Source organism: Pleuronectes platessa, chromosome 17, assembly GCF_947347685.1.
Source record: "Pleuronectes platessa chromosome 17, fPlePla1.1, whole genome shotgun sequence".
In the NCBI taxonomy this organism is placed as follows: Eukaryota; Metazoa; Chordata; class Actinopteri; order Pleuronectiformes; family Pleuronectidae; genus Pleuronectes; species Pleuronectes platessa.
In genome coordinates, this window is record NC_070642.1 from 12,503,175 (window position 1) to 12,530,469 (window position 27,295).

Below are 27,295 nucleotides of genomic sequence, written 5' to 3' on the forward strand. Positions count from 1 at the left end.
TGGTTTTGTCTTAGCAACAGTAACAGAGGATTTGGTGTTCAGAGAAGGGAGGAGGGGGGAGGAGAAAGAAAGAACAGATGGATATCAGAAGACAGAATAGATCGGAGTTAGATGTACAGTATGTGGTGGAGAGCTCACAGTGAATAGAAGGAGTATGGGTTTGGTTTGAGGAGATGATGTGCAGCGTGCAGATGGACGTCCAGCTGCGGCTCACGGTTTTGAAGATGTGCATTGGCACCAAGAAGAGGATGCAAGAAGGGTTTCCTCCTGAAACAACCGAGAGATAAACAGCACTACACTTGCATGGAGAAACATGGTAATCAACTCTTAAGGTAAGAGACTTTCCATGGTGGATTTGAGGTGAAACTTTTGGAACTCTTCACTCTGGAATGGGATTATCTTCTGCATTGAAATCACATCACCTCCTTGCACTATTCAAACCTTGATGATGTAATTATCTCCAAAGATGGGACACATCACAGCTTCTCCGTGGATGTTGTCATCCTGTGCGCTTCGGCACCACTAACTCAGTATTACATGCATCAGGAGGATTGACCTCACCATCATGTCTGTGAACCGGATTCACATCACAGACACGGAGCAGTCTGTGGACTACTCTGCGGAGTATACCGGGCAGGAGGGCCGTGCGCGGGAGGTGACCGTGGTCCAGTCCAGCTGCTGCATCTGCCTGCCCCGCGCCGTGCGCCTCACCTTTACGCCCCAGTCTTTGGAGCGGCTTTACCAGAACTACTTCCGCCGCCAGAGACAGGACAACATGCCGGTACTGGCCATGTTCGCCGCTCTCTTCAACAGCTTCATCATCATCATGTGCGCGGTGGTGTACACCGAGGACAAGCTGGCCATGGTGGTGGTGGCAGCCGTGGGCCTGGCCGCGGACATCGTCCTTTACGCGCTGTGCTGGTTCCAGAAGCTCCCCGCGTCGCCGGTCTCGCGTGGAGCGGTGCCGTACATTCTGTGGCTGATGGTCACCGTGCACGTTCTGTGTTACATGGGACTCAACTATGAGCGGTTCCATCACGCCAGTGACGCGGTGGGCTGGCATGCTTTCTTCAGTTTCTCCAGCTTCCTGACGCTGCCCCTGAACCTGGTGCCTCTCCTGCTGCTCACGGGCCTCTCCTCCGGGATACACACCCTGGTGTTGGGGGTGATTGTGGCCCAAAGGTTTGATGACAGCCTGCAGGGGCCCATGCTGGTTAGACAGGTAAATGTGGCATCAAGATCGCATATGGCTATGGGTCACTTCAGCCAATGGTGCAGAACTTCTGACCAATTTTTAAAGTATATTCATATCAGTGCTGAGCCTCTCTTGGTCAGAGACAGTGTCTTGTTTGCCCTAAACAAGTCAATAAATCTGTTTCTGAAGATGTTAAGGTCAGAAAAAAATACTAATACAAATACTTAAGTAATTGATTCATTTGGAATCTACAAAGTTTCAGTTCAGAGGTTTTACATAAGGTTTGAATATAGATTGTGAATCTGCTTCAACATATATAGACACTGGCAACCAACAAACATCCTCTCTGCCTTCTCAGCTTTTCGCCAACATTATGCTGTACCTGTGTGCAGCCATGGTGGGCGTGATGTCGTACTACATGGCGGACAGGAAATACAGAACGGCCTTTTTGGAAGCGCGTCAGTCACTAGAGGTCAAACTCACCCTGGAGGAGCAGAGTACCCAGCAGGTAAGTGGCGCCTGCACACACACACGCACACACACTTTCACACATGTTCTTTGCTTAATGAGGAAATACATCGTCCTATTTTCTCTTAGTGCATGCGAGGACACAAATACGCCGGTGAGGTAGAACACCCTGTGCTGATTAATTATGGAGTGTTTTGTATCGAGCACGACTAATAGGTTGATTAGAGCGACGGTTGTTTTCACCTGCAGGGACACCGTCAGGGACATGACACACTGAAGTTACCTTAAGTTCAGTGACAACCAATACTACTTTGAGCAGCACCATAATAATATAAGTATAAAAAAAATTATCTATTTTATTATTATTATTGTGTATTTAATTTCCTTTTGTGATTGTGCCTTTATCCATATTCTTCTCAAAGGTCACCATTTTGTTTATTTTTGTAATAGTGCTTCTCCTTCTATCCTTCATTTTGAAGCTCCTTTTCTCTTTTTCGGACACAATGTTTATGGTTAATTTGCTTATAAGCGAATTATCTTAATTGACTTAATTGAGGTTATCATATATGGCTCTCCAATAAGAGGCTGGGCGGCACGGGGGTGCAGTGGTTGGCACTGTTGCCTCACAAGTAAGAGGGTTCCTGGTTTTGAGTGTGCATGGAAATTGGCCATATATGAAGTTGTGTGCCTCTGTACGCTGGCGGCCTGTGCAGGGTGTGATGCTCCCCCCGCGACCCTCAAAGGAAAAGAGGTATATATAACAAATAAATGGATAGAAATATGAGAATGGAGTTTGAAGGAGTGAAGTTACAGTTAAGGCCTCAAAATGACTTCGGTGAAATCATATCAAATTATGAGCAAACGTTTTCAAAGCCATTTTATCCCATTATATATTCCCTCCCGAGCCACCCCTCGGAAAATTCATCCACTGCTTCAATTTATTGTAGTCAAAGACAATGTAACATACACTATCTGCAACCTTGTATTAATTGAATTATTTAACTCTTGCTTTATTGTCTCTATGCTCCTGTCAGTGACAATCTGTGGAATAAAGCGAGCAGACCTGTGAGAGTTGTTTAGGCGGGGGCGGATAAGATGGGGATATGCAGACAAGGATGGAGAGACAAAAAGGAAGAGACGATGGAGGTTAAATTCCCAAAGGGTTCTGGGACAAGACAGATAGAGGCAGCCGACCAGAACATGTCTGACCAGTTGACAGGATCTCTAGAGGATCACTTTACCGCCTCAGTCATGCATTTGACACACACACACGGAGCAAATGATTCTTCCTGTCGTTACCATCCAAAACTCACACTTTCCTCCACTGTGTGTCCACATACAGGAGGAATTATTACTGTCCATCCTGCCCAAACATATCGCTGATGAGATGCTGGAGGGCATGAAGATCCAGGCCGATCAGCAGGAGGTGCAGCAGCAGCAGTTCAACACCATGTACATGTACCGTCATGAAAACGTCAGGTCAGCTTCACGATATCACAACAAATCCAATCCTTTCGTTCTCGGGTAGGTTTAGAGTCAGGATGTCGTGAGAGGGTTTTTCCCGTGTCTCATTGCAACATGCACGCTTTCACTGCAGTATCCTGTTTGCTGACATCGTGGGCTTCACCCAGCTGTCCTCCACCTGCAGTGCCCAGGAGCTTGTGAAGCTGCTCAATGAGCTGTTTGCACGCTTTGATAGTCTGGCATCGGTGAGTATCCGTGTGTATTTCACAGTATTTTCTGTCTGTCCTCTTGTCCAATAAACATTGAATAAATCTGGACCTTTTATGACGACTGATATGTAGTTTTTTCCACCATTTCAAGTAAATTCTACCAGAAGAACTCCAGAAACTCGATGTATCTGTAACGTGTAATTTAAATCTACACACACACACTTCACAGGATCATCACCAACTGAGGATTAAGATTCTTGGCGACTGCTACTATTGCATCTGTGGTCTTCCTGACTTCAGAGAGGACCACGCCGCCTGCTCCATCATGATGGGCCTCGCGATGGTAGAGGCCATCTCGTAAGTAGTGACTTTATTTTCACACCTATAAGACAAAATAATAAAACACAATTTAGAGACTGTATTTATTTGTGCAACATCAGGAATTTACGATCAATAATGGAGGAGTAAAGGAAGGGAGAGAAAAGAGAGGTAACCACATATAGATAATTAAAGGAGAGATAGATGGGCACATATAGCAAAGCACTTTTTGGAATAAGGACAGGGGGATTCTACAGGAAAGACAGACCCTTCCAATAAAAATGGGAGACGTTTTTTGTCTTAAATGACTTCAAGGACACCCCATTGATCCTCTGCCTTTCCCGTCTGTTCCAGGTACGTGCGAGACAAGACAAAAACCGATGTGGACATGCGTGTGGGCGTCCACTCAGGCAAGGTGCTGGGAGGAGTGCTCGGTCAGAAGCGGTGGCAGTTCGATGTTTGGTCCACAGACGTCACCGTAGCCAATAAGATGGAGTCTGGAGGGATTCCTGGGTAGGAGAGTAATAATAAACACATTTGGCCGAGCGCTTGTGAGCTTTGTTTTAAATTGTTTGTTGTGTTACACAGGAGAGTACATATATCCCAGAGCACCATGGACAGTCTGCATGGAGAGTTTGAGCTGGAGACGGGGAACGGTGGAGAGAGGTGCGAGTACCTGCTGGAGAAAGGCATCGAGACGTACTTGGTTCTGGTGCCTAAACCGGTGGCAAGTGGACCCAATGGAAAAGTGAGTGGATTTAATGCCGTTCTCATTTTACTTTTCAGACAAAATATCCTTGTTTCATTCAGGCTATGAGATGAATCATTCACAGCCCTAAAGTTTCTATTGAATGATGAACCATCCATCTAGAAAGAGATTGCATCTTTATTAATGTAGGATTAACGGCGGTTTGTCCTGCTTCTCCTCCCTCAGTCACTCAGCAGACTGTCCAACAGAAATTCAAACCAGTTGATCAACACTACGTCGCCCAATGGGAACGCAGCCTCCCCCCAGTCTACACCCACTGAGTGTAAACAGGAGGTGAACTGTCATAAATGTCTCCATGATGTTGAAAATTCCCCTTTTCATATCAGACCTCATGGGGGACTCACACGTATCAATAGAAACACACTTAATTATTTATACATATTCTTTGAAAAATCTCATACAGTAAAAGCACTTGATAATCCGACCCATATCTGATCTGGGTTTTTCTTAGACTCAGAGGATTAAGATGGTTGAGGAGCAAGTGATCAACAGGCGTCTGCAGCAGGAGCTTCTGGACAGAGAATCCCGACAAATGTAAGAAAACAGGTGAAATAAAAAAGGCGTTGTAAAAGCAGAGGAGGCATAAGAAGCCTGTTGAAGATAGTGAAAAACACATGTACGCCGTTATGAAATGATAAACCCTGTGTCTCTCGCAGATTGACGGATCATCCGATCAACCCCGTGTCATTGCGTTTCGTGGACGGAAAGCTGGAGGAGCATTACTCCTCAGAGAAGGAGAAGCGGAGCGGAGCGGCCTTCTGCTGCTGCATGATTGTGTTGTTTTTCGTCACGGCAATGCAGGTGCTCATAGATCCACAGTGAGTTTGCTCATGTGACCTTTATATGTGAAAATAATAATTACATGATTTGAAAGCGAAATTTATGCAGACTTTGCCCAAACTTTATTCCGGGGCCATTTGTATGTTGGAAATGGCTAGAAAATAGGCTGAAACTGTGTGTTCTTGCTCTAGGTTGGCTGTGAACTATGTGACGTTCGTGATAGGAGAGGCTTTGTTGCTTATCCTCACAGTGTGCTCCATGGCTGCCATTTTCCCCAAGGTGAGAGAGCCAAAATAATTGTCTATGGTTGTATGATGAGAAACAGAATGTATCTTAAGATGTGTCAGATCGGCCAACTGTGAAACCTCAGTACTGAAATTAGATTTATGATTTCAGAATTGAGGTTAATTTATGATTACAAGCAGCATTGAGAAGACTTGCATGGACTCTTATATAATATTTGTCTTATCACAGATGTTCTCCAAGAGGTTGGTTTCTTTCTCAACGTGGATTGATCGTACCCGATGGGCAAGAAACACATGGGCCATGGCAGCCATATTTGTTCTAACCATGGCTGTGATCGCTGACATGGTAATGACGAGACCAGATTCTTATACGTGTGTGTAAGAATGTGTGTGTGTGTGTGTGTGTGTGTGTGTGTGTGTGTGTGTGTGTGTGTGTGTGTGTGTGTGTGTGTGTGTGAGGGTGTGTGTGAGGGTGTGTGTGAGAGCATGTGTGTGTTTTAGGATTGGGAAATATTTTATTTTAATATATTGTGTGCTCTATGTCATCAAATCACCCATCTCCAGTGGGTGTGTGCGTCTCTCCAGCTGTGTGTTTCCACCTTGTCCTCATCAAACTATCACTGGCGTTTATCTGTCTGCCTACATGTTCCCTGTGGGGTCCATTAGCCGCCTGTCTTGCTGCCTGGTAGTTCATGTGGCACGGCCCCACAGGAGCAGCCTGTTAAACACAACGCTGCCTTCAAAGTCCGACAGGAGCAGACGATGCCAAAGTTAACATTCATTTCTCTGTGTTAGCTGTCACGTTAAGGTGACAGTCATACTAAAAAAAAAGGAATTGACTGTGTTTTACTCGTCCTATTGTTGCCGTGGTGACAGCTTCATTCACGCCATCTTGTATCACCAACTAAAACTAGGAATTCTATTTTTAAATTTTGTCTCGCCATGTTCATGTTTAAACACAATGAAATTAGGAAATTCCTTTAGTGAAAGCCTGATTTAACTTTACATTTTCATTTTCATTCTACAATTGCATCCTGGCTTGTAAAATTAAATATACACAAGAGTTTTTCACTGATAATCACTCATTCTACTTCTCTTTGATGCTGCAGTTGAGTTGTGGCCCACCAGACATCCGGGTTCTCAACAGCACCTCCGGCCCCGTCTTTGAGTCATTCGGGGACCAGAGCTGTGCAGAGAATCCGAAGCACTACAGCTTCATGGCCGTGATGTCACTCATCGCAACCGCCATGTTGGTGCAGGTCAGCCAGCTGATCAAACTGGGCCTCATGGTGCTGGTTGTGACGGCAACTGGAGCCGTGAATATCTACAGCTGGAGGGACATTTATGACCTTAACGACTACATACAGTTTGCCTCCTACAGGTGAGAAATTGGTAAAACCGAACACTGAATGATGGATTAGTATGTATATGAACAATTGCATTATGAATAATACAATTTGTTCAACTGGGAGATAACTTTTTTTTGTTTCCTATATCTAAGATATGTGTTCAAGCCCAAAGAGCTTACTGAGTTATTGCTAAATTGTTGTGCCTTTGTGTTGTCAGATCGTCTATAGTGCCGTCTAAGTATCTGATGACCATGATGATTATCTTCATGATGATTGGTTTCTACTTCTTCGCTCACCATGTAAGTCACTGTGCTGCCCACCCACACAGTGTCACAGCCAGGATTTCCATTCTGTTCTTTGCAGATGATGTGATTCTGTTGAGTTCGACAGACCAGATCGATGGGTGGATGGATTGATTGGATTGTCCTCCATCTTGATGTCTTGCCAACTTCCTCTCATCTTTTTCATGGTGTGTGTGTGTGTGTGTGTGTTTGTGTGCATGTGTGTGTGTGTGTGTGTGTGTGTGTGTGTGTGTGTGTGCAGCTGGAGCGTCAGTCCAGAAAGCTGTTCCTGTGGAAAGTTAGCGTCCATGACCAGAAGGAGAAAGTGTTTGAGATGAGACGCTGCAACGAAGCCCTGGTCATCAACATGCTGCCCGAACATGTGGCCCAACACTTCCTGGGCTCTAAGAAGAGAGATGAGGTACATATGAGATAAAGTATTATTTTGATGTTTACGTGTTTTAGGGAAGCAAGTAGAAGCAGTGGGATTCATACCTTTATTGGATATAAAACACTTCAAACGGTCCCTGATAGTTCCCTATAGCTGTCATATATCCTGTCGATATTACACTCAAATGTAATTTTGTTGTCCAGAATAGTTCCCAAATGCTTTTAGGACTAACTGTACTGTCAGAATAATATTAGGAACATATAAAACCAATTTACATGTCTTTCTTCTTTGATATATTCAACACTGAAAACGATTGCTAACACCAATTTGAAAAAAGTGCTTTGAAATAACTAATCTAAAGCAACTCAGGCAATAACATATACTTTTTTATTTTAACCATTAAACGTTCAGTGTTAAGAATTTCACCTCACCCTCCCCTTCCTAACATAAAAGATCACTCCAGATGTAAATATAAAGTATTTAAATATAAAAAGCTCATTTTAGAGTAAAAACAACAATTTGTACAATGTAGGTGAGTCACACTAGTGAAAACATCACTAGGATTATTTTATATTCAATTTCTGCCAATAGATCCCTTTCACCTAAAGTACGGATGGTACCATATGTGACACCCAAAATGCAATTCATTGTTTAACAGTGCCATCTTGTGGTTCATATCCTAATAACAAATTGGTGCTCTGGTGATTTTTTTATATTTGTTTATATATAATGAGGATTATCAAAGAAATGAATAGAGATATACATTGAGAGCAAACTAACATCTTCATTCATTGTTTATAGGAGCTGTACAGTCAGTCCTATGATGAAGTAGGTGTGATGTTTGCTTCCATCCCCAACTTTTCTGACTTCTACACGGAAGAGAGCATCAACAATGGAGGCCTTGAGTGCCTCAGGATACTCAACGAGATCATCTCCGACTTTGACAGCGTGGGTTCTGGCAGTATTTCTACAAACGGTGGCATATATTGCGATTTAGCAGTTCCACTCTTATGTGACATCTAGTTAGACCAAACTGACAACAGTTTAAATGCCAACAACTATATGATGCCCACTTTCCCCAACAGTTGCTGGACAGGGACGAGTTCCGCTTCATCACTAAGATCAAGACAATAGGAAGCACCTACATGGCTGCATCAGGACTCACTCCTGAGAGCAACACCAACGGCTACAGCAACCGCAAGGTGTCACACCTCTACAGCTTCTACCTTACAAATACATCTGGTTCCAAATAGAACAATCAGCTGCTGATGATGGTCATCATTGAAAATATATCCTGTTGTTCCACAGCCGGAGGACCAGTCTCTGATAGAGCGCTGGCGGCACCTCGCTGACCTGGCAGACTTTGCCTTGGCCATGAAAGTCACCCTCACCAACCTCAACAAACAGTCCTTCAATAACTTCATGCTCCGAATCGGTCAGTGTGTGTGAGTGTTTGTGTGCGTGTAACTTTGTGTGTGTTTGTGTTGTTTGTTCATGTTTCTTTGACGATCCCCCTCAGGTCTTAACCAGGGAGGAGTTCTGGCAGGAGTGATTGGAGCTCGTAAACCTCACTATGACATCTGGGGTAACTCGGTCAATGTGGCCAGCAGAATGGAGTCCACCGGAGTGATGGGAAACATCCAGGTAGCACACTGACACACACACACACACACACACACACACACACACAAACACACACACACACACACACACACACACACACACACACGCACATCCCTTAAACTTTCTTTTTCTGTCATCAGGTGGTGGAGACCTGCTACGACATTTTGAAGGAGTATGGCTTCCGCTTTGTCCGAAGAGGGCCCATATTTGTGAAAGGGAAAGGGGAGCTGCTAACCTTCTTCATGAAGGGCAAAGACAATCCCAATAGCAATGGCGTCCCAGTGACCACTGCTCTTCCACACCAAGTTGGGGACGTTTCTTGACTAATTTCACCCGCGGAAACGTCATGAACACAAGGATGAGCCTTGGCAGGATGACCATTGTGCTCCATTTTTTTAGACCTTTTATCTTTTTCATACATAACTGTAGCAATGTAAAGCTTATGGAGGTAGACCAACACAACATACTATTATGAGCATTATAACAGTGAAATATAACTTCACGCACAAAGAAGTTTAAGAACAGAGGGATTTTGTAGCTGTACATATTTCAGAGATACACTTGAATATCTCACATGGCTTCAGCGTAAAAGATTTGTACTTGACTGATAGAGCTCTATGTTGATTACAAGCTTTAAACAGATCTAAATAAATTACTTTCCTATGTTGTTTTACCTGTAGGCCAGGTTTTGTAAAATAATGGAGGTTGATCAAACTGTATTATACTATGTTAATAAAAAATGTTTGCACTACACTTGTTAAGTTGTTCTTGCCATGCGATGTAGCTGGTTAATTTAAATGTTAGTAGTTGTTGAACACATGCAGCGTTTATGTGGAGGGGTCTGGTTTGATCAGCTAAGGATGACATGATGACACATGTAAGATTTGTAATCACAATTAGTTTAGCTGGGGGAAAAAAATCTAAATTAATTATCTATGCCAAAGACACCGGAGGCATCCATTATTTTTTCATTAATTTAATCTGATTGGCAATTTGAACTGATTACTGTGATAACTGATCTAATTACGAATACAATGGAATATTCTTTGGCCACTTGATGCTTGTTTATTCATTCATTCATTGATTAATTGATTAATTTGCACACAGAATGCACCCAAGAACCAAAGCAATTGCCCAGCTCTTATTATGCAGGCAAGGTCAGTGGAATGGCAATAAAAAGGGGCCTATTTTGTTAGTGTTTCTTTCTATATATTTAATTTACCTTAGAAAAATTATCATATATCTTAAATGATAATCAGAACAATAGTAATAAACTCTTATAACTTTGGATTGTGGAGTGTTGGACAGACAGAAACGGACACGCAATGAAACTACTGTTCTATAGAACAAGGACAAGTAAATTAGTTCTTTCACAATTCATGTAAAACCGAATAGGACTTGTTTTATATGTAATGAATACGTAGAATATTATATGACAAAATACATTTATTTCAAAGATATAGCTTAAAAATAGATTTCCATATTACATCACCACAACTTCATTTAATAAAAGTATATGTTATTCAATTGTTAATACAAGTTACGGAAGTAAAACAAAGTTCAGTAGCAAAACAAGAGTCCTTAAATTAAGGCTAAGGCTCCTACAGAACAAAACAAACCTGCAAAATACAGGAAACTAGAAAAGATTGCAAAAAGGCTAAACCGAAAAAACTGAGAAAACACTGCAAACACTGAAAACTACTGCAAAGTTGAAAGATATAAACGATCTGAAGAGAAACAATAGGTTTTTATTTATTTAACAGATCTATAAATCTGTAAGTAGCGACAGTGATAGCACCACCTATACATTTTTTATATGAATATTACTTAAATACTAATTTATATATTTTTTAGAGGATTAATTTTGGGCCACATGATTTACTGTGGCGTGAATGGTTCAGTTTAAAAATAGCGCAACAATAATATCAATAAACTGGACCAAGATAGTAAAACACGTTATGCTGATGTTATACTCCTGAGATAAGGTAAATTCTCTGTCCAAATGAATACTAATGAGATTATTGTGTGTTCTTGTTGGCAGATTAAATTCTTATGCACCACCCATGGATTATATTCTACCCGGAAGCTTGGTAGTGTAGGAATTTCCGGTTACGTCAGGGCGTAAGGACTCCATTAGAGCTGCAGCTGTTTGGAGAGAAACAACAACAAAAACGGGCGAACTGTCAGGGCCGCCGGAGTGACAGTCCGTCCACAGCCCGACAACGAGCCCTCAATCCTGGAAGCGCAACCTCCATTTCCCACCCGGAGCTCCGCCGGCTTCTAACCACGGCCGCTCTCGGTGAGGAAACTCTGGCCTCCGCTTCCTCCTCCTCCGACTCGGACACCGGCGGAGCGTCGCCGCCCCCGCGGAAGAAGCACCGAGCCTCGGCGGCGGAGGGAGCAGGAGAGCCCGGGGCTTCAGCAGTTGTTACAGGCCTCTCCGGAGTTGCCCTAGGACTTGCTTCGCACTCCCCGCACTCTCAAGCCACCTCCGCCATCCAGTTCAACCGTAGCGTCGTCAATATCCTCAGCGGCAGCATGCAGGCAAACGGGGCAGGACAGGGACAAGAATCCTCGGAGCTTTCCTGCTTAAATAGTGCACAAAACGGGGAGTCATCCTCGGCCGGCGGAAGCCACTCAAACGGTCTCCTCTCCAGCACAGACAACGGGAACAGTGTCGGTACCAGTAACGGGTCCTCGAGCGGGCCCGGTTCGGGGACTTCGTCCACCTCCACGACTTCGGCCTCCGAGGTCGGTTCGCTGAAGAAGAAGAAACGACTCTCGCAGGCGGAGGAAGATGTCATTCGACTAATAGGGCAACATCTCCACGGACTGGGGCTAAAGTAAGTTTATGCAGCGTGTCAGTCGGGGGAAAACACACAAACGCTTGTAACTCCGGGGTTAAACATGAGAGGTGTGGTGGATTTTACTGGTGTTTGGTGCGAAAGTGTGCAACTGCAGCTGGTACGGTTCCATCCGTGCGCCTGACATACACAAACATGGGGGGATGGGGCAGTTAGCCTGTGAGCTCGGCTGTTGCTAGAAAGAAGGGGTCCATCTTGCACAATAAAACCGTTAGCTTGGTGGCTAACAGCAGTAGCCTGCGCTGAGATGTTGTGTACCTGGCTTTAAACCTGTAAAAGGCAAACATGTAACACAATCCAACATTTGGCAGCTTCACGAATTCGTCGTGGGCTTAGATGTGCATTAAATGGCTGCAGCGCCATGATGCTTTAATTAACGTTATAGATTTAGCACTGAATTAAAGGCATTACATCATCTAACGCTGGGAATCTAAGGGTTTCCACAGGGAAAGAAGACTTGTTGTGGTTTGCAAAGCGTAACACCAGTGTCATGAGAATGGATGAACTCGATTTAGCTTCTTATTTAAAGCACATGAGCAGGATCGTCGAGTGTTTATTTTTGTGGCTGTTGCGCAAAAAAAAAAAAAAAAATGCGGAGGAAATGTTAATGTGCGGGTTTTTCAATGTTGCTGGTTTATGGTTTTCTGCATTTTTCCAGCGTGGATTGCCACGGGAGGTGGGAGAGAAATAACACGGCTCTTATTGTGTGTGCGTGTGAGTTCACGGAAGGAACATTTAATAGGTCGGGCCACACTATAATAACGAGCACGGTTATGAAAGCCGTGGTGGTTATTTTAGTATTCAGTGTGCACTCTGCGCACGTTTCCAGCTGTCATCCCCAGCAGCTCCGTTATTCACCACATTCATCACCATTTTATATGAACGTGATATAATAGATCAGGGTCTTTTCATTAGTGGTTTGTGTGTCACTGTCATGTGGGGAAAGAGTCAGGAACAGTGAGGGGCATGTGTTTATCTAAAGGCAGCAGCCGTCAATAGTCCTGGGTTGAGCAGAATGTGCTTTATACCTGCTTGATTTAGAAAGTGTTAAAATTCTTATATATGAAGGAATGTCTAACCCTCTTCATCAAAGTGGCAGTTGGATGACTTCACACCCCCTGGTCTCTGCTATCCTGCTGAGAAAGTGTAGCCTTCCATAATAAGGCATTATGAAAGACAACCTATCAGCACTGTGTTTACAGAGAGGGGGGTGGGGGTGCATGGCATTACCTTCTGTGAAACGGAGCCCCTGCGTTTCAGTGGGGAAAACAGAAGTGGAATCGCGGTAGCAGCCAGCTGGATGAAAAGGCTGAGCTGCTGCGCCACTCCATTGATACCTGGGAATGATGTCATCATGCTGCTGAAGGTGTCAGCCTCCCCATCCCCATCCCACTTACATTATCTCACACAGACACACACACACTAATCAGCCGCATCTCAGCCGACCTGTTTGTGTTGGTGGCATGTGTTTAGCTAAGATGGTGGTGTTTGGACAGATGGACACGGTTCATGGCTGACAGGCTCTGACAGGATAATCTCAACTGCAGTGCAGGCCAGGTTTATGCAAGTGGACCGGCCATTGTCCACAAATAATGATCTGAGAAGGACATATATAATGTCATGTTAATATGGTCCAGATGCAAAAACTGTTGTTGTAAATCCCCCACAAAAAATATGACTCTCTTGCATGTCAATATGTAATAAATGATTAGATCATTAATACAAGTTGAATACTCTATCTGGAAGTGTAATTTCATATAATCATGTCCTGGCCTTTCAACACCATGCTGCTTAAGCCTGCATTGTCTTTGGCTTTTCTCTTCGATTTGATGTCATTTTAAAAGTCACCCTCTCCTTTCTTTCATCTCATTTGCCTTGTGTTTATACGTCGTTTTCACTTTGTCTTCCTCTCTGTGTCTCCGCAGTCAGACAGTGGACCTGCTGATGCAGGAGTCAGGCTGCAGACTGGAACATTCGTCGGCTACCAAGTTCCGCAACCATGTCATGGAGGGGGAATGGGACAAGGTTGGTCATGCGTTGCCATGGTTGCATAACACCGAGCACTTGATGGTTTGGGAATTAGTGACACATTTTCGGGATCTGTTGTCCATATTGTGCTGTAACATGGAGAGCTTGGACAAGAAACCAGCAGTTGGCAGCTCAGATGCATCTAATATGAACTGGCAAGAAAAACAAACATGACCCCTATTAGTTATTGAAGGGAGCTTGTCAAAGCATCAGTAAAGTCCATTAAGTCTGCATTTGGGCCTATTTAGACTTTTTACAGGACCTATACACATTCACAACTGTCTATAAGTCACAATATCGGACATGAAACTATTTTCTTTACCAACAGATATTTGTGTTGACGTTTTGTGCACATAGCTGAATGGAAACTTGATAATGTCCAAGCACAGAATGGATGCATTACTAATTCAACTTATATTTTTCAGAAAGTATTTATCTGTTTATTAACTGTTAATATTTAGAGTTCAGGGAAGAAATCAGACTTTTGGTCACGAAGCCTTGGTCGGTTGTTAAAAATCAGTAAGTTATGAAAGTAAACCCACTCAGTATTATGCTTTCAAGGTCTGGCAAACAATACCGTGCTGCTTTGTCACAAAATAATAGGGCACTTGCCTTGTTATATACATATCAAACATCATAATTCATGTTAATTAGAACACCCAAAGCACAACGCAGCATAATTGTTGTGATGCAGTGCGAGGGCTTCATTAGATCTGTGGAATTTGAAAACATTAGGTTAAAAAAATTACTTGGCTCTAAGTCACCCCTCCTAGTTGTTTTACCTCGTTCTTCTAACAGAATAGCTCTCAGCTGCCTTGTGAATCTTCTGGAATAATGAACACATGTCAGAACTGCCGGCTAGAAAATTAACTCAGCCTTGAATTGAGCAGTGATCAATCTTTGGATGTGGCTCGTATGTTTGAACTCTTTACAAACCAATAGAAAAGCAGCCATTCATTTGCCACTTGTTTCAATCCTAAAGATATATTTTACCAACAGATGGTAAAAGTGGGGAGTGTTTTATTAAGAGACACAAAGGTGCTTTGTTGCATTTTGTCAGTTATTGTTAAAGCCTCTGTCTACTCATCTTAAATATTAATGCGACCATAGATGTGTATTACTCTTCCTTTTAATTTTTTTGTTTTCCTGTGCATGTATAGAAACTGCTGAGCTAACCCATTTCTCTCCCTCTCTCCCTCCCCTCTATCAACATCCCTTTGTTTTGGACCAGGCTGAGAATGATCTCAACGAGCTGAGAGCACTGATGCATTCTCCCAATGCTATTGTGGTAAGCTCCCTTTGCCCAAACCTGAACCACCGGGCTGAATGACAGTCATTCGCTCAGTTAACAGCCACAGCTGGAGGTTCCAGAATGGCGACGTGATAATGCAGAACTGCATGTTCTTGTTGTGGAACACTGAACTCTAAAATGTTCTGGATGAAGCCTGGGAAAGTGTAGCGACAGGATCAGGGAATGGTGTTTGAGTCGGTTGAAAAAGCTGATTGATCAATTTGATTGACAATTGAAGATTATTCTGAGATTATTTTGATTATAGATTTATTGTTTTATTTTCTATAGCAATCTGTTGGATATTTCAAGTGTTAGTGAGACAACAGAGCTAATTCAAAGAGGTCACCTCGCTCTGTAGATAATTGTGATAAGAAGGCTCCACAATATCAAAAGAACAAATTAAATAACTAAGAATATAATGGCAGTTATTTGCCTCTTGAACGGAATAAACAGGTACACTGTTGGGGATCAGTTTAATGTTAAATACGTCATACACTACTCAGCTCAGGTCAATTAGCCTTTGCTAGCATGCTAATTAGCTGATATTGCCTCGATATTGTTCCCATGTGCCTCAGTCAGATGTTAGAAGTCTGTGTGCCTGCAACCACAATTCATGGGAGGATGTTCTCGTGGGTCAATGTGCAGTAGGTGCCACTGTGGTTACACCAGGTGTCAGAGCTGGGCTTCCTACTTCATACCTGAGATAAAACTGACACTTTATATGACAAATGTCAATGTTGACCAGCAGCAGCAACTGATAAACACTTGCCAGTGGTCTTCAGTATGAAGGCTGCAGCCCCCTCATGTTGACATTGCCATATGTCGTGTGCAAATCTATAAATATATTCTGATAATGAGATCCTCCAGCCTTTGGAGTATGGTGCAGCTATTTTTGATTACAAATGACAGCATACATTTCATGTGGGTAATTTGGTGATGTCAGTGTTCAGCTCAACCCGTAGGAATGTGAACATTTATGTTCTATAATAATAGTAATAATTTGTTGTGTACTCAGTGGTCTAGTCAATGTTACAGAGAAAGTTGAGGTAGTTCCATTTTATCTGTCTTCCTTCTCTATTGAGGTCGTTTCTCATAAAATCTCTTGTTTCTCTTCCTCTGCTCAGCGTATGAAGTTCCTGCTGCTGCAGCAGAAGTACCTAGAGTATCTGGAGGATGGCAAAGTCCTGGAGGCTCTGCAGGTGCTGCGGGGAGAGCTGACGCCTCTCAAGTACAACACAGATCGCATCCACGTTCTCAGCGGGTACTTTTACAACTTATATCGCACCTGCCTCACAGCAGTTACATGACAGTTCACCCTCTGAACAGCTACTTTGTATACCCATGTAACTCTTCGATACATTTGTAATTACTCATGATACAACTCCCACTTTAAGTAGTTGACATTTAAGCTCTAATTGGTTTACCACTTCTGACAGATTTAACAATCCAACGACTTGATGAGATCTAAGCAGCAGAGTTAATACGTCACTTCCTTCCTCTGTCTGCTGTTCTCGGTTGCTCCACCTTTTGACTCAATAATGCAGAGGATTTGTTGCTGTTGTGAACGCGTCTGTGCGGAGAACCTCGCGCTGTTGTGCATGTGTGAATGGCAAACTCTGGGTTACCTCTGTAGCCAATTTTACCCGCAGGTCCTGTTTGAAACGGCTTTGGTCAGTTTCATCGAGTTTTTAAAAAGGGGTTATTTTCCCATGACTTTTGTTGCTGTCTGAACCTGCACTAATGAAGATTATATTGATAACGTGTTAAAAATCAATGACTGATCAACAATATTCCAAGGTTGTTATTAGCTTTGTTCACTAATACACATAAACCATCAATTTTTTCTTAAGACATAAAATGTAAGAGTGCCACTAGCTACATTATTTGATGATCGAATCCTTAGTCTGATCAACACCGTATGCTTTCAGCTAAAAAGTATTCTCATTCATTGTCTTTTAATTAGTTGCTTTCACCTATAAGCCTGTTTGTTATAACAGCTTGTCGCTCACCTGAAGGATTGATTTATGATCTGTCACCTGTCTCGTCAATTTGTTAACAGAGTCCAAATGTGTCCATAAAACTGTCAAAGAAATTACTTCCAGCGTGTTCCTCATTCATCACCTGCATTTGAGTGGCCTCATTATATATTCTGCACCATTCTGTGTCTGAGGCAACTAAAGTTTGTTCCGTGTTTGATGTTCATCTGCAATAAATCAAATCTGTACTGCGTAGGATCTTGTATATGGTGGAAATGTTATACTACATTTGTAGTTGATTAATAGCTAAACGCTTGAAATATGTTTTTGCGTCTGTGCAGGTACCTAATGTGTAGCCACGCTGAGGATCTGAGGGCTAAGGCGGAGTGGGAGGGCAAAGGCACCGTATCACGCTGCAGACTGCTGGACAAATTACAAAGTATGGAGCTGACAAATATCGTCACAGAGTTATACAACAACCTATATGAGAAGTCAACGTGTCTTTACTCTTTCAATGTAGCATACCTGCCACCGTCTGTGATGCTGCCCCCAAGGCGGCTGCAGACCCTGCTGCGGCAAGCGGTGGAGCTGCAGAGGGACCGCTGCCTGTATCATAACACCAAGATGGACAGTAACATGGACTCTGTCTCTCTCCTCCTCGATCATGTCTGCAGCAGGTTCGTACTGCACAGCTAGCAAATATGCTCTCCCAAATTTTTTCCCTTTTTACTATTTATTTATTTACTGTTGTCGCAGCATTTTGAGATAAAGACAATATACGGTAACAAGACCAGCCATTGCTGCATCACACAGTGAAGATTTTAACCCCAAGTCATTTTTCTTTCCCCATCACAGGAAGCAGTTCCCTTGTTACACGCAGCAGATTCTGACGGAGCACTGTAACGAGGTGTGGTTCTGCAAGTTTTCAAACGATGGCACCAAACTTGCCACTGGCTCCAAAGATACCACTGTCATATTATGGCAAGTGGACCCGGTGAGTGCAAAAAACAGCCGTACTTATGATTTAGTCTATATCCTGCTGAAATTGAGTGGTTAGGGTTGCTTGAACATTTTGCCAGCAGATTTGTGTAATTTTTCAGAGGCTCCACAAAGGTCATACTCTAAATATACATGCGTTACTATTGCCTTTGAATGTAACCTTCTGCTGTTTCAGATATATCATTAAATATGGTATTTACAATAACATACTCTGTTTGGGGAAACGAACACTGCCTTCTGTTTCCCTGTTTGACATTTCACCAATGTGCTGGTTTAACTCTGGTTTGAATACCTGAATTTCTCTCGCACCAGTGCAAAAACGAGCCCAGCCTTCCAGCGAGTCTCTAGTTTTATCATAATCATCTTAATCCTGTCTTTGTGTAGGAGAGCCACCAGTTGAAGCTGCTGCGAACCCTCGAAGGTCACGCGTACGGAGTCTCCTACTTAGCCTGGAGTCCCGACGACACCTATCTGATCGCCTGTGGACCTGACGACTGCTCCGAGCTCTGGCTCTGGAATGTGCAGGTAACGTCTCTCTGTTTTGAGCTATATTCTTAATCCCCCCTTTACTTGTGATACTTCTAATAGTGTTTTCATATGTCTGTCCCTTTTTCCCCCTGTGTACTCGATTGTAAAGATTGGAAGTAAAGCGTCTTATCAGTCACGTCAAAGACTCGAGCCTTCTAATCTATATTCAGGGCAGTGGGAAAGAAAAACATGCATTGAGTCTGTCACAGATATTCTGTTGACTTTGTGTACTCAATGACCTCTCCGCTCTTCCCACCCCCTCCTCTTGCTTCTCCTTTTATTCACCCCTCCCCCACATGCACTTAACGTTTCTACTTGTTGTTTCCCTTCCCCCTCATTTTTCTCCCACTGTCATTATCAATCTTTTTGTCCACCAGACGGGGGAGCTGCGGAACAAAATATCCCAGTCCCATGAAGACAGTCTGACCAGTGTGGCCTGGAACCCCGATGGCAAACGCTTCGTCACCGGGGGACAGAGGGGGCAGTTTTACCAGTGTGTAAGTAAATTAATGTTTTTATTTATGATTTATTGCTAGTAAGTGTATTTTTCCACCATTTTCCATTGTATTATATGGTATGCGGTGACTTTAAACAGGCAGAATTAAGATAAGTGTATCTTTCAATGTATTGATTTTCAAGCCATGAACCCAATGATCGAGAGGCAGGTCTCTGTGGTGCCCTGGAAATGATTATATGTGCAACCTAATTATTCTAAAAAAGCCACAATCATGTTCTTCTGATCGATCCTCCGTCTGGGTGTCAAGCTTATCTACTTGTTGGCCGTCCTTTTGTACTTTGTTCATGTCTTCAATCCCCTGATCAAGATTAAGAGATGAGGGGGGGTGTTCTTCTGTCTGTCGTTGTCAGGACCTAGATGGTAACTTGTTGGACTCCTGGGAGGGCGTAAGAGTACAGTGCCTGTGGTGCCTGAATGATGGCAGGACAGTGCTGGCGTCGGACACCCACCAGCGTATCCGGGGTTACAACTTTGAGGACCTTACGGACAGAAACATGTGCGTGTCAACCTTCCTACCACCTGTACTGATGCATATGTAGATAAAGGTTCAATGTTTGCCATAATATATAGGATATATATGACTTAATACCTCAAATTTGCATTAAACCATGTTACTAAATAACACAGATTCTTGAGTTAAATGCATGACTGAAAGCAGCTTAAGTTATAGGATGGATGTATGATTGTACTTTCAGTTGTGTTTGTCCTCCCTGCTATTAGACAAGACACAAGTTCAACAACAAATTCTGGGAAAAGCTTGCACAAGTGGCACAACAAACTTTCCTCTCGATTTCCTCTGTTATACTGGGTGTAGCTGACTGCCTGTGTCTGTTTGTCCTTTACAGAGTTCAAGAGGACCACCCTATTATGTCTTTTACAGTTTCAAAGAATGGAAGATTAGCTTTGTTAAATGTAGCAACTCAGGTAAGCCCTTTGTCCAACCACTACTGATGTCTTTACAAACACTATACAGGACATGTCAGTAGTTACAATGTATTCTTCTACCTTTTGTAGGGAGTACACCTGTGGGACCTTCAGGACCGGGTACTGGTGAGGAAGTACCAAGGTGTTACCCAGGGCTTCTACACCATCCACTCATGCTTTGGAGGACACAATGAGGCCTTCATTGCAAGTGGCAGTGAAGGTGCAGTCAAAATATTCCAAGTTTTAGTACTTAATCAAATATATGAGGCTCAATATACAAGGCTTTTTATAAATTCCCTGGACGCTGTTGGATTGTTCATTGCCTGGCTTGTGAAAAAATGAATACATTACACTGTTGTTCCCTTGTTTGCTTTAACCACTCCCACTCATGTCTTTACTTTCATGTTGTCAAACCCCCCCCCCCCCCCCCCCCCCCCCCCCCCCCACAGACCACAAAGTGTACATCTGGCACCGGCGTGGCGAGCTGCCCATTGCTGAGCTAACAGGCCACACACGCACGGTAAACTGTGTGAGCTGGAACCCGGTCATCCCAGGACTCATTGCTTCCGCCTCAGACGACGGCACAGTGCGTATTTGGGGCCCTGCGCCGTTCCACGACACGCAAGAGGCGGACGGACTCAACGGTAAAACCCAGATCTGTCTTTTCTTACCGTAGTGCAAGTGAACGTCATTGGCTTAAATACTGTCATGGGTAGCATCTACTTGAGAAAACTTGACCAACCCTTTGGCTGCAGCAGATCAGTGAATGGATTGTAGAATGCTAATGCATACTCCTGCACTGGTCGATTTTTGCAAACCCACACCTAGAAAGCTCTGTACTGGAACCAAACCGTTACTAGCAATAATCTCTCAAATCTAATCCCGACTCATTAGCATATTCCCCACGATCCGTCGCCCATTTATTAACACACATGCTACATACAGAGCAACTCACATCAAATGAGTTATGTCCTCTTTTTCCTACTGTTGGTGAATGAGTTTTTTTCTTGTAAAAGTATATATGAATTGACACTGCACCTATGTTCCCTCAGCTGTGGGTGTTTCCCCAGCGGCCACCTGCTTAGCTTTTGGCTATCAAAAGCTAGTGATTCTTGCCACTTTTCACAAGCAGCAAAGCTACTGAGCATGTATTCACCACCGGCTATTTTATATTCTAGCTAGATTGCTGTCCGTTGTGCCAGTTAATTGATTAGAAGTAAAGTGGTCAAAGCTATCCTTGCAGCTGACTAGGCTTCATATTAGCAGATTCTAATTTCTCCAGGGGAAAAACACATTCTGATACTGCTAAGTTTTTAACCACCAAAATAGTTGTGGTAACTCTGTTTACCTGATGTTTCTCTTTTCCTTTCCTCAGAGAACTGCAGTAACATGGACAGTTGATGGTCACTCATGGAGCAAATGACATCTCTCTTTGACAACAATCCAAGAATCCCACAGTGAAACAAAATCTAAACTGGCAAATAAAATCCAACAACAGAAATGAAGTCAAGAATAACACAACAAAAGCCACCAAGACAAAAGAGTAAACAAAGAGCGAGACAAACTTGTCTCCTGACTGGCCTAGACAAAATGATGGAGGTGATGACGGACACTCTGAAATTTCAAGTCCTCATCCAAAACTTGATCTCGACCTAGAGGCCTGGAAACTCCGGTCAATGCCCAGCGGGAATACGTCCGCCATCCAGTGGCGAGTTGTGACAGGCTGTTCTCCCCCTCCAACTAACCCTCCTCCCCTCCCCTGTCTCGCTGCATGGTCACCTGCCATGCCAGTTCCTCGCGGAGTTTCCCAGGAAACCCACCTCCACCTTGAGCTCGGCGCACATCAAGTTCCTGTGACACCGCCTGACTGACACGGCAGACCAACCATCTACCTATTGGACTGCATTTGTCTGCCTGTTTTGTCTCAAGTTACCTGTAAAATGTCTCAATGGACATGGGTGGGGTGTTTTCGGGGCAGGATGATGCGTAGGGGGATATAGCAACACTTCTGTATGTATTTTTTTTTCTCCCCCCCCTTCTTGCTATATTCTTCACATTGTTGGACAAAAGTCGAAAATCCACGGTAAAAAAAAACAAAAACTGACCGACCAGCTGACAAAGAACACAAAAACAAGGCTATGCTAAATGTTGGAAATTTATTTTAATGGTAGTCATAGCATTTATTCTCATTTAAGAGGTGAATCTTAGCTCGAGTAGTGCCCTTGGAAAGCTTTAGCTTGAAGATTCCACTTTCTGTTTCTCGACATTAGGAAAACAAAACTTTTTAATTACTTAATTTAACTCCTAACATGGACAGTCGCTGCAATGTTTCCAACTGGACAGCCTCCCTCCACCCCAAATAACAAAAAAACAACTCTTCTGTCGAGCTAGCTACCGCACAACTTCATTACATCTGCCTAAGAGGAGACGGACAGAGGGATTACAGGTCACATATCAGCAGCGAGGGAGGGGGCAGACATTATCTGTGAGGGGGGTTTCCACTGTCTGGACAGATCGCTATGATCCCTTCTCAAAAGAAATGCAAGGGTTCAAGTGTGATTTCGATTGCAGGCCGTTGACTGCTGTCCCTCTGTGCGTGTTTGTGTGAGCGAGTGTGAGTGCGAGAGTTAATGCATGCACACATCAATGTGAGAGATTACATTTGTGGGTGCAGGTTTAATTGGCTTGTGTGTTTTTGTATGCGTGTTCAATTCACACCAGCAAAAGAAATACTCCCCCCTACGATCCTTTAATCCCATAGTAAAATTGTAAAGAGGATTTTAAACCGATTCTAAGTTATCCAAAGCCCCGTAAGGACCTCTATCTGTCGAACAAAGAATACTTGAGAGCCATTTTGTAAAAGAAAAACTTTTTTTAATCTGGGGCTTTGTTTTTTTACATTTGTTTGGTTTTTCTCCTTAACCACGTGGCATTCAAACGGCACTGAGTTATTGGCCTTCAATCATCTCTGTGGGGAGAAATTTAGGAAAGAGCGATTTGGTCTAGGCATGTTTAAGAAAAAGAAAAGAAGAAAAAAAAGAAGCTGTTACGTGTTGTGTTTATTAGCAAAGGGTTATTTCTTATGGGAAGTTCGATGATTGTAACGTACTGAATGAGTAGTTAGCACGGCCCTAGAGAGAAGAAGGAGGCACCAATAATCAGAACCATCCTCTGAGCACGCAGAGTTAGGGAGCAAAACACACACACACACACACACACACAATACACAAACTGCCTTCCTGTTCATACAGTTGCACACAAACCTTCAGTATGTATGATACCCCTCCCTCCACCAGATGTTTGGCTTTAAACAAGGCTGCTTTGGCAAAGACTTAAAAACGGACAGGAGATTGCTGAAGGAATCAAGCCCTCTCTATGCATCCAAAAGCAGTGACTGATTATTTCAATGTAAAACTCTTGCATTTAAAGCATCATGGCAGCCTCACCTGGAGGGTGCCACTCTTGGAGCTTAGAGAGAACTCAGCATTAACTTCCCCGCCCCCATTGCTCTCCAGCCAAGTACTTCAGTGGTCAGTGCACCATTCAAAGCTTTCTTCCTCCCTTTTTCAGGGTATGTAATGACTATTTGCTACAGACTGATATACAGTGAAAATGTTTAAAAAACAGTGCTTTTCTGTCTGTTTTTATTGAACTTTTTTGTTACTTAAATTTTTTGTTCACATTATATCATTTTTTTTTTTTGGGTTGACCTTTATCCCTGTATGATCATATTAAAATATAACCAGACACTTGGGAGTCCTCACTTTTTTTTTAATCTTTGCAAATCCCTCTAAAATTTATTTTATACTTTGTTTTCTTTAGTATTAATTTTATCGACCACTAAAATTATAAATGAATATGCACAGTAACACCCATGCCAATAGGAAGAGTCTTTGTAGGAAGTGTGTTACCTATAATCAAATCAGGTATGAACTATCCACCCCTCGCCTTTTTAAAGAGTTTCCTTCATGTGAGAATCTTCTTTATCGCATGTCTGTGTAATTGAGCAAAATCTCTCTTGGTCTGCCATTGTTGATTTGACAGTTGCCACTGCTCTGACCCGTATCAAAGCCAAATCACTTTAGAAACAACAAGTGTGACGGTCTGATATTCACAGTCTTGAACCCTCGACTCCCCGACTGCAGAACGGACTCCTCTTCCACACCCGACATCATTTCAGAAGACCCGAGGAAAATCACATACTAATGAACCCCAACATGAGTTTCAGTAAAGCCCATCATTCACCTGCTGGTGGCAAATGCTATGTCTGTATGCAACCTGGTGTCTACTCTGTTCTTCTGTCTTGAGTTTACCAAGGGAGTTGTTTCTGATTTTAAATATGTCTTATTTCTCTCTCTGAGGTGAGGGTGGTGGTTGTGGGTAAGGGGCTGGGTGGGGATTACTAAGGGCTTGCTGTAGCATCTCTGAGTTCCTTGGGTGAGGGCGGGACGGGATGATGTGTGGGTTTTGCGTTCAGTGTGTTATTTACAAAAGTGATTGTACTGTTTTGTATTGTTGTGTAGGAAAAGTGTTATGTATGCATATTTTCAATAAAGCATTCAGGGTTTTGAAAAAAAAGAATAAGTATAGTCCATGGAAGTTTGATCGGGCAGGAGCCTGTGAGGTCTACTTTTCAGATGCAAAGTTCGGCCCATCAGATGCCAATGGAGCATTTTTCTCCCACTCACACCCCCACTGTGCAGATCCAGCTCGGCCCTGAACCAATGTCTTAGGAAAAAAGCATGTTTCATGGTGGAATAACTGGGTTCGAATTATTGGTTTTGTGAATTTAGTGTTGATTTCTAAATGTTTTGAAAGCAATGTGTGGGGCCAGACCAGCTGGTGAGAGGGGATCTCCAATGCCAGAATAATTAGGAATGACAAGAACAATTGCCAATAAAGTGACATTATTTTGAGTAAGCTTTGTTGTTGGCTATACATTTCTATAGAAACATCACCATTTATGAAACAGGTTCTCTAAGCATGGAAACCGGTCAAATGTGAGACCCAAAGTAATTTATAGTGAAATCATGAGTAAGAAGCCAATAAAGAAACGGTAATAAAGATTTATGCACACATGTATAATAAAACCTGTACCTGAAAAATATCCTGTAGATTTCCACTTGATTGTTGTGTTGCACACAAATAAGTGACTTGATCCTGTTTGTCTATGTTGCTGTAAATGTTTTATACAAAAAAAAGAACTTACGTATGTTTTAAAATGAAAATAAATGACTTCCTAACTCTGATTTATAACAATGCAAAAAGAAGCTGGATGAAATGCAATTTGATAGGGGTCAGAAACTATTGGATTATTTCACAATTCCATGGTTTTATATTATTTCTACTCAGAATAACCGTATTTCTAGTGGTATTAATTAAATGAGTCAGCCTTAATTAGCAAATCGTTTTCTAATGAGAGAATCTCACTCTTTCAATGAGTAGTATGAAATGTTTCGAGAATATCTAAATAGTTGACGGGTAACTTTCTGTTGGTCGACTAATCAATTAATTTATTAAAAGCACATTTTCCCCTGCTACTTAGTCTATAGGGTTTTTATATTGTGTTTTATTTACATTGTATATATTGGTTTATTTTTGTCGTGCACTGATTGCTGGTTGTACATCAAATTGCCCTTGAAGGATATCAAATATTTTTCTTTTATGGACAACAAACCAAGCTAGAGCAGCAGAGGAACCCAGCAGCCAGCAGAGGGCAGCCTCAGGACATGACAGCAGACTGTCATTCTTGTAAGGCGTCCGAAGACAAGGTTGGAAAAGTACTGGCCTAACAATAGGTTTTTAAAGTATGTTAAATCATCGAGTATCTAAAAGCCAAAAATTTAAAAGTAACTTTTAAGTAAGGATGTCAAATATATGTAGTAAGGTAGAAAATATATTTCTCTGAAGTGTTTATCAAAAGCAGCATTAAATGACACGGACACACACACACACTTTAATTTGTTTAGTCTGCTTAGTTCCTCATTCCAATCATCAGGCCGTGTGGCCTAGTGTTCGTACTTGACAAGAAGGACCCGGGTTCGAATCCCACTCCTCCCCATCTTTGAACTGGCAATATACCCAACTCTTAAAATTGGCAGGATTTCTCCTATTAATTGCAAAATATCTTACAGTATGTAAATTTAAATTAATTAAATATAAAAACAGGAAAAAAAATAATTTAAAAAAAACTGCGCGTGCAATTCCTGCTTGCGCAGGATGTGCGCAATGGGCTTCTGCGCAGGATGTGCGCAGTTCGCTTCTGCGCAGGAAGTGTGCGCGCGCAGTTTTTTTTTTCTTTTAATTTAATTTAATTTAATTTTTTTTTTTTTATATTTAATTTTATATTTAATTTTTCATCGTCATTTCTCAGGGGTAAATTATGCTGGTCTTCACAGGTGACTGACCAACGCAAGCCTGTAGCCAATATTGTGTGCTTGTGTGTGTGTGGCCGCGGCGCTTCCCGGTTCTTCCCGGCACTACGCTGCCGGGAAGAACAGCCCAAGTATTTAACATGGGCGAGGAAAGAAGGCGGACTGCTTTTCGCAGCGCTTCTACCTTCGGTGCGTCCCCGGGGTTAGAGGATGATGGTGTGACGTATGTCGCCTGTACCAGGAGCCGCCCTTGTCACTGGTTATCTTGGCTCGCTGTCTGGCCGGTAACCGGCCGTCCGGACCGCTCCGTGAATAAGGAGGAGCAGATGTTTCTTTACTTGGAATGCGGCCACTTTACTTCTCGGATCTACAGCAGGAGCAACACTCGCATTTCCTCTAGGTGGTCCGTCACTTCTCGTTATACATACACACACTTTTAGCGTCTTTACCCACAATACCCAGGTGCACTACGTCACACACTACAAACTTTCCTTAAAGGGGCAGGCCATACCTGCAACACAACAGCTCTCGGTCTCATATACAGATGGTTAGAGAAAGCAGAGAGGGATTTTTACACACTGTCTGATAAAGATTCTGACAGTAAAGACAAGGGGTAGTGATGGATAAGGTATTCTTTAACAAGTTAAGTCTTTCATTCTCACTTTCCACCTTAAAACTTTGAAATGAACTGAACTATGAACT

General features: G+C 42.8%; 2 protein-coding genes across 2 annotated transcripts; both read left to right on the forward strand.

Moving 5' to 3' along the window:
* The first annotated feature begins 562 nt into the window (after positions 1-562).
* On the forward strand, positions 563-9,783 carry LOC128460180 (adenylate cyclase type 3). The gene is made up of 20 exons (XM_053445248.1): positions 563-1,222; positions 1,554-1,703; positions 3,006-3,142; positions 3,261-3,372; positions 3,566-3,693; positions 4,009-4,167; positions 4,243-4,402; positions 4,589-4,696; positions 4,881-4,957; positions 5,080-5,241; positions 5,395-5,482; positions 5,678-5,794; positions 6,558-6,829; positions 7,015-7,096; positions 7,341-7,499; positions 8,271-8,417; positions 8,555-8,671; positions 8,778-8,904; positions 8,989-9,113; positions 9,233-9,783. Exons 1-20 carry the CDS (start codon positions 566-568, stop codon positions 9,413-9,415), a joined length of 3,267 nt encoding a protein of 1,088 aa, XP_053301223.1. The 5' UTR covers positions 563-565; the 3' UTR covers positions 9,416-9,783.
* Positions 9,784-11,193: 1,410 nt separating this feature from the next.
* Positions 11,194-25,139, forward strand: LOC128459981 (WD repeat-containing protein 26). The gene is made up of 14 exons (XM_053444965.1): positions 11,194-11,935; positions 13,882-13,981; positions 15,216-15,272; positions 16,400-16,536; positions 17,593-17,690; positions 17,772-17,928; positions 18,107-18,245; positions 18,635-18,775; positions 19,156-19,275; positions 19,646-19,791; positions 20,141-20,219; positions 20,310-20,439; positions 20,669-20,863; positions 21,595-25,139. Exons 1-14 carry the CDS (start codon positions 11,631-11,633, stop codon positions 21,618-21,620), a joined length of 1,830 nt encoding a protein of 609 aa, XP_053300940.1. The 5' UTR covers positions 11,194-11,630; the 3' UTR covers positions 21,621-25,139.
* Positions 25,140-27,295: the final 2,156 nt, after the last annotated feature.

Coding starts and splice junctions, on each gene's coding strand:
- LOC128460180 (XM_053445248.1), top strand. CDS start 566: ATGTCTGTGAACCGGATTCACATCACAGACACGGAGCAGTCTGTGGAC. Junction 4,403..4,588: donor CAAGTGGACCCAATGGAAAA/GTGAGTGGATTT, acceptor CTCCTCCCTCAG/TCACTCAGCAGACTGTCCAA. Junction 5,242..5,394: donor CAGGTGCTCATAGATCCACA/GTGAGTTTGCTC, acceptor TTCTTGCTCTAG/GTTGGCTGTGAACTATGTGA.
- LOC128459981 (XM_053444965.1), top strand. CDS start 11,631: ATGCAGGCAAACGGGGCAGGACAGGGACAAGAATCCTCGGAGCTTTCC. Junction 19,792..20,140: donor GACCTTACGGACAGAAACAT/GTGCGTGTCAAC, acceptor TGTCCTTTACAG/AGTTCAAGAGGACCACCCTA. Junction 20,220..20,309: donor TGTTAAATGTAGCAACTCAG/GTAAGCCCTTTG, acceptor TACCTTTTGTAG/GGAGTACACCTGTGGGACCT.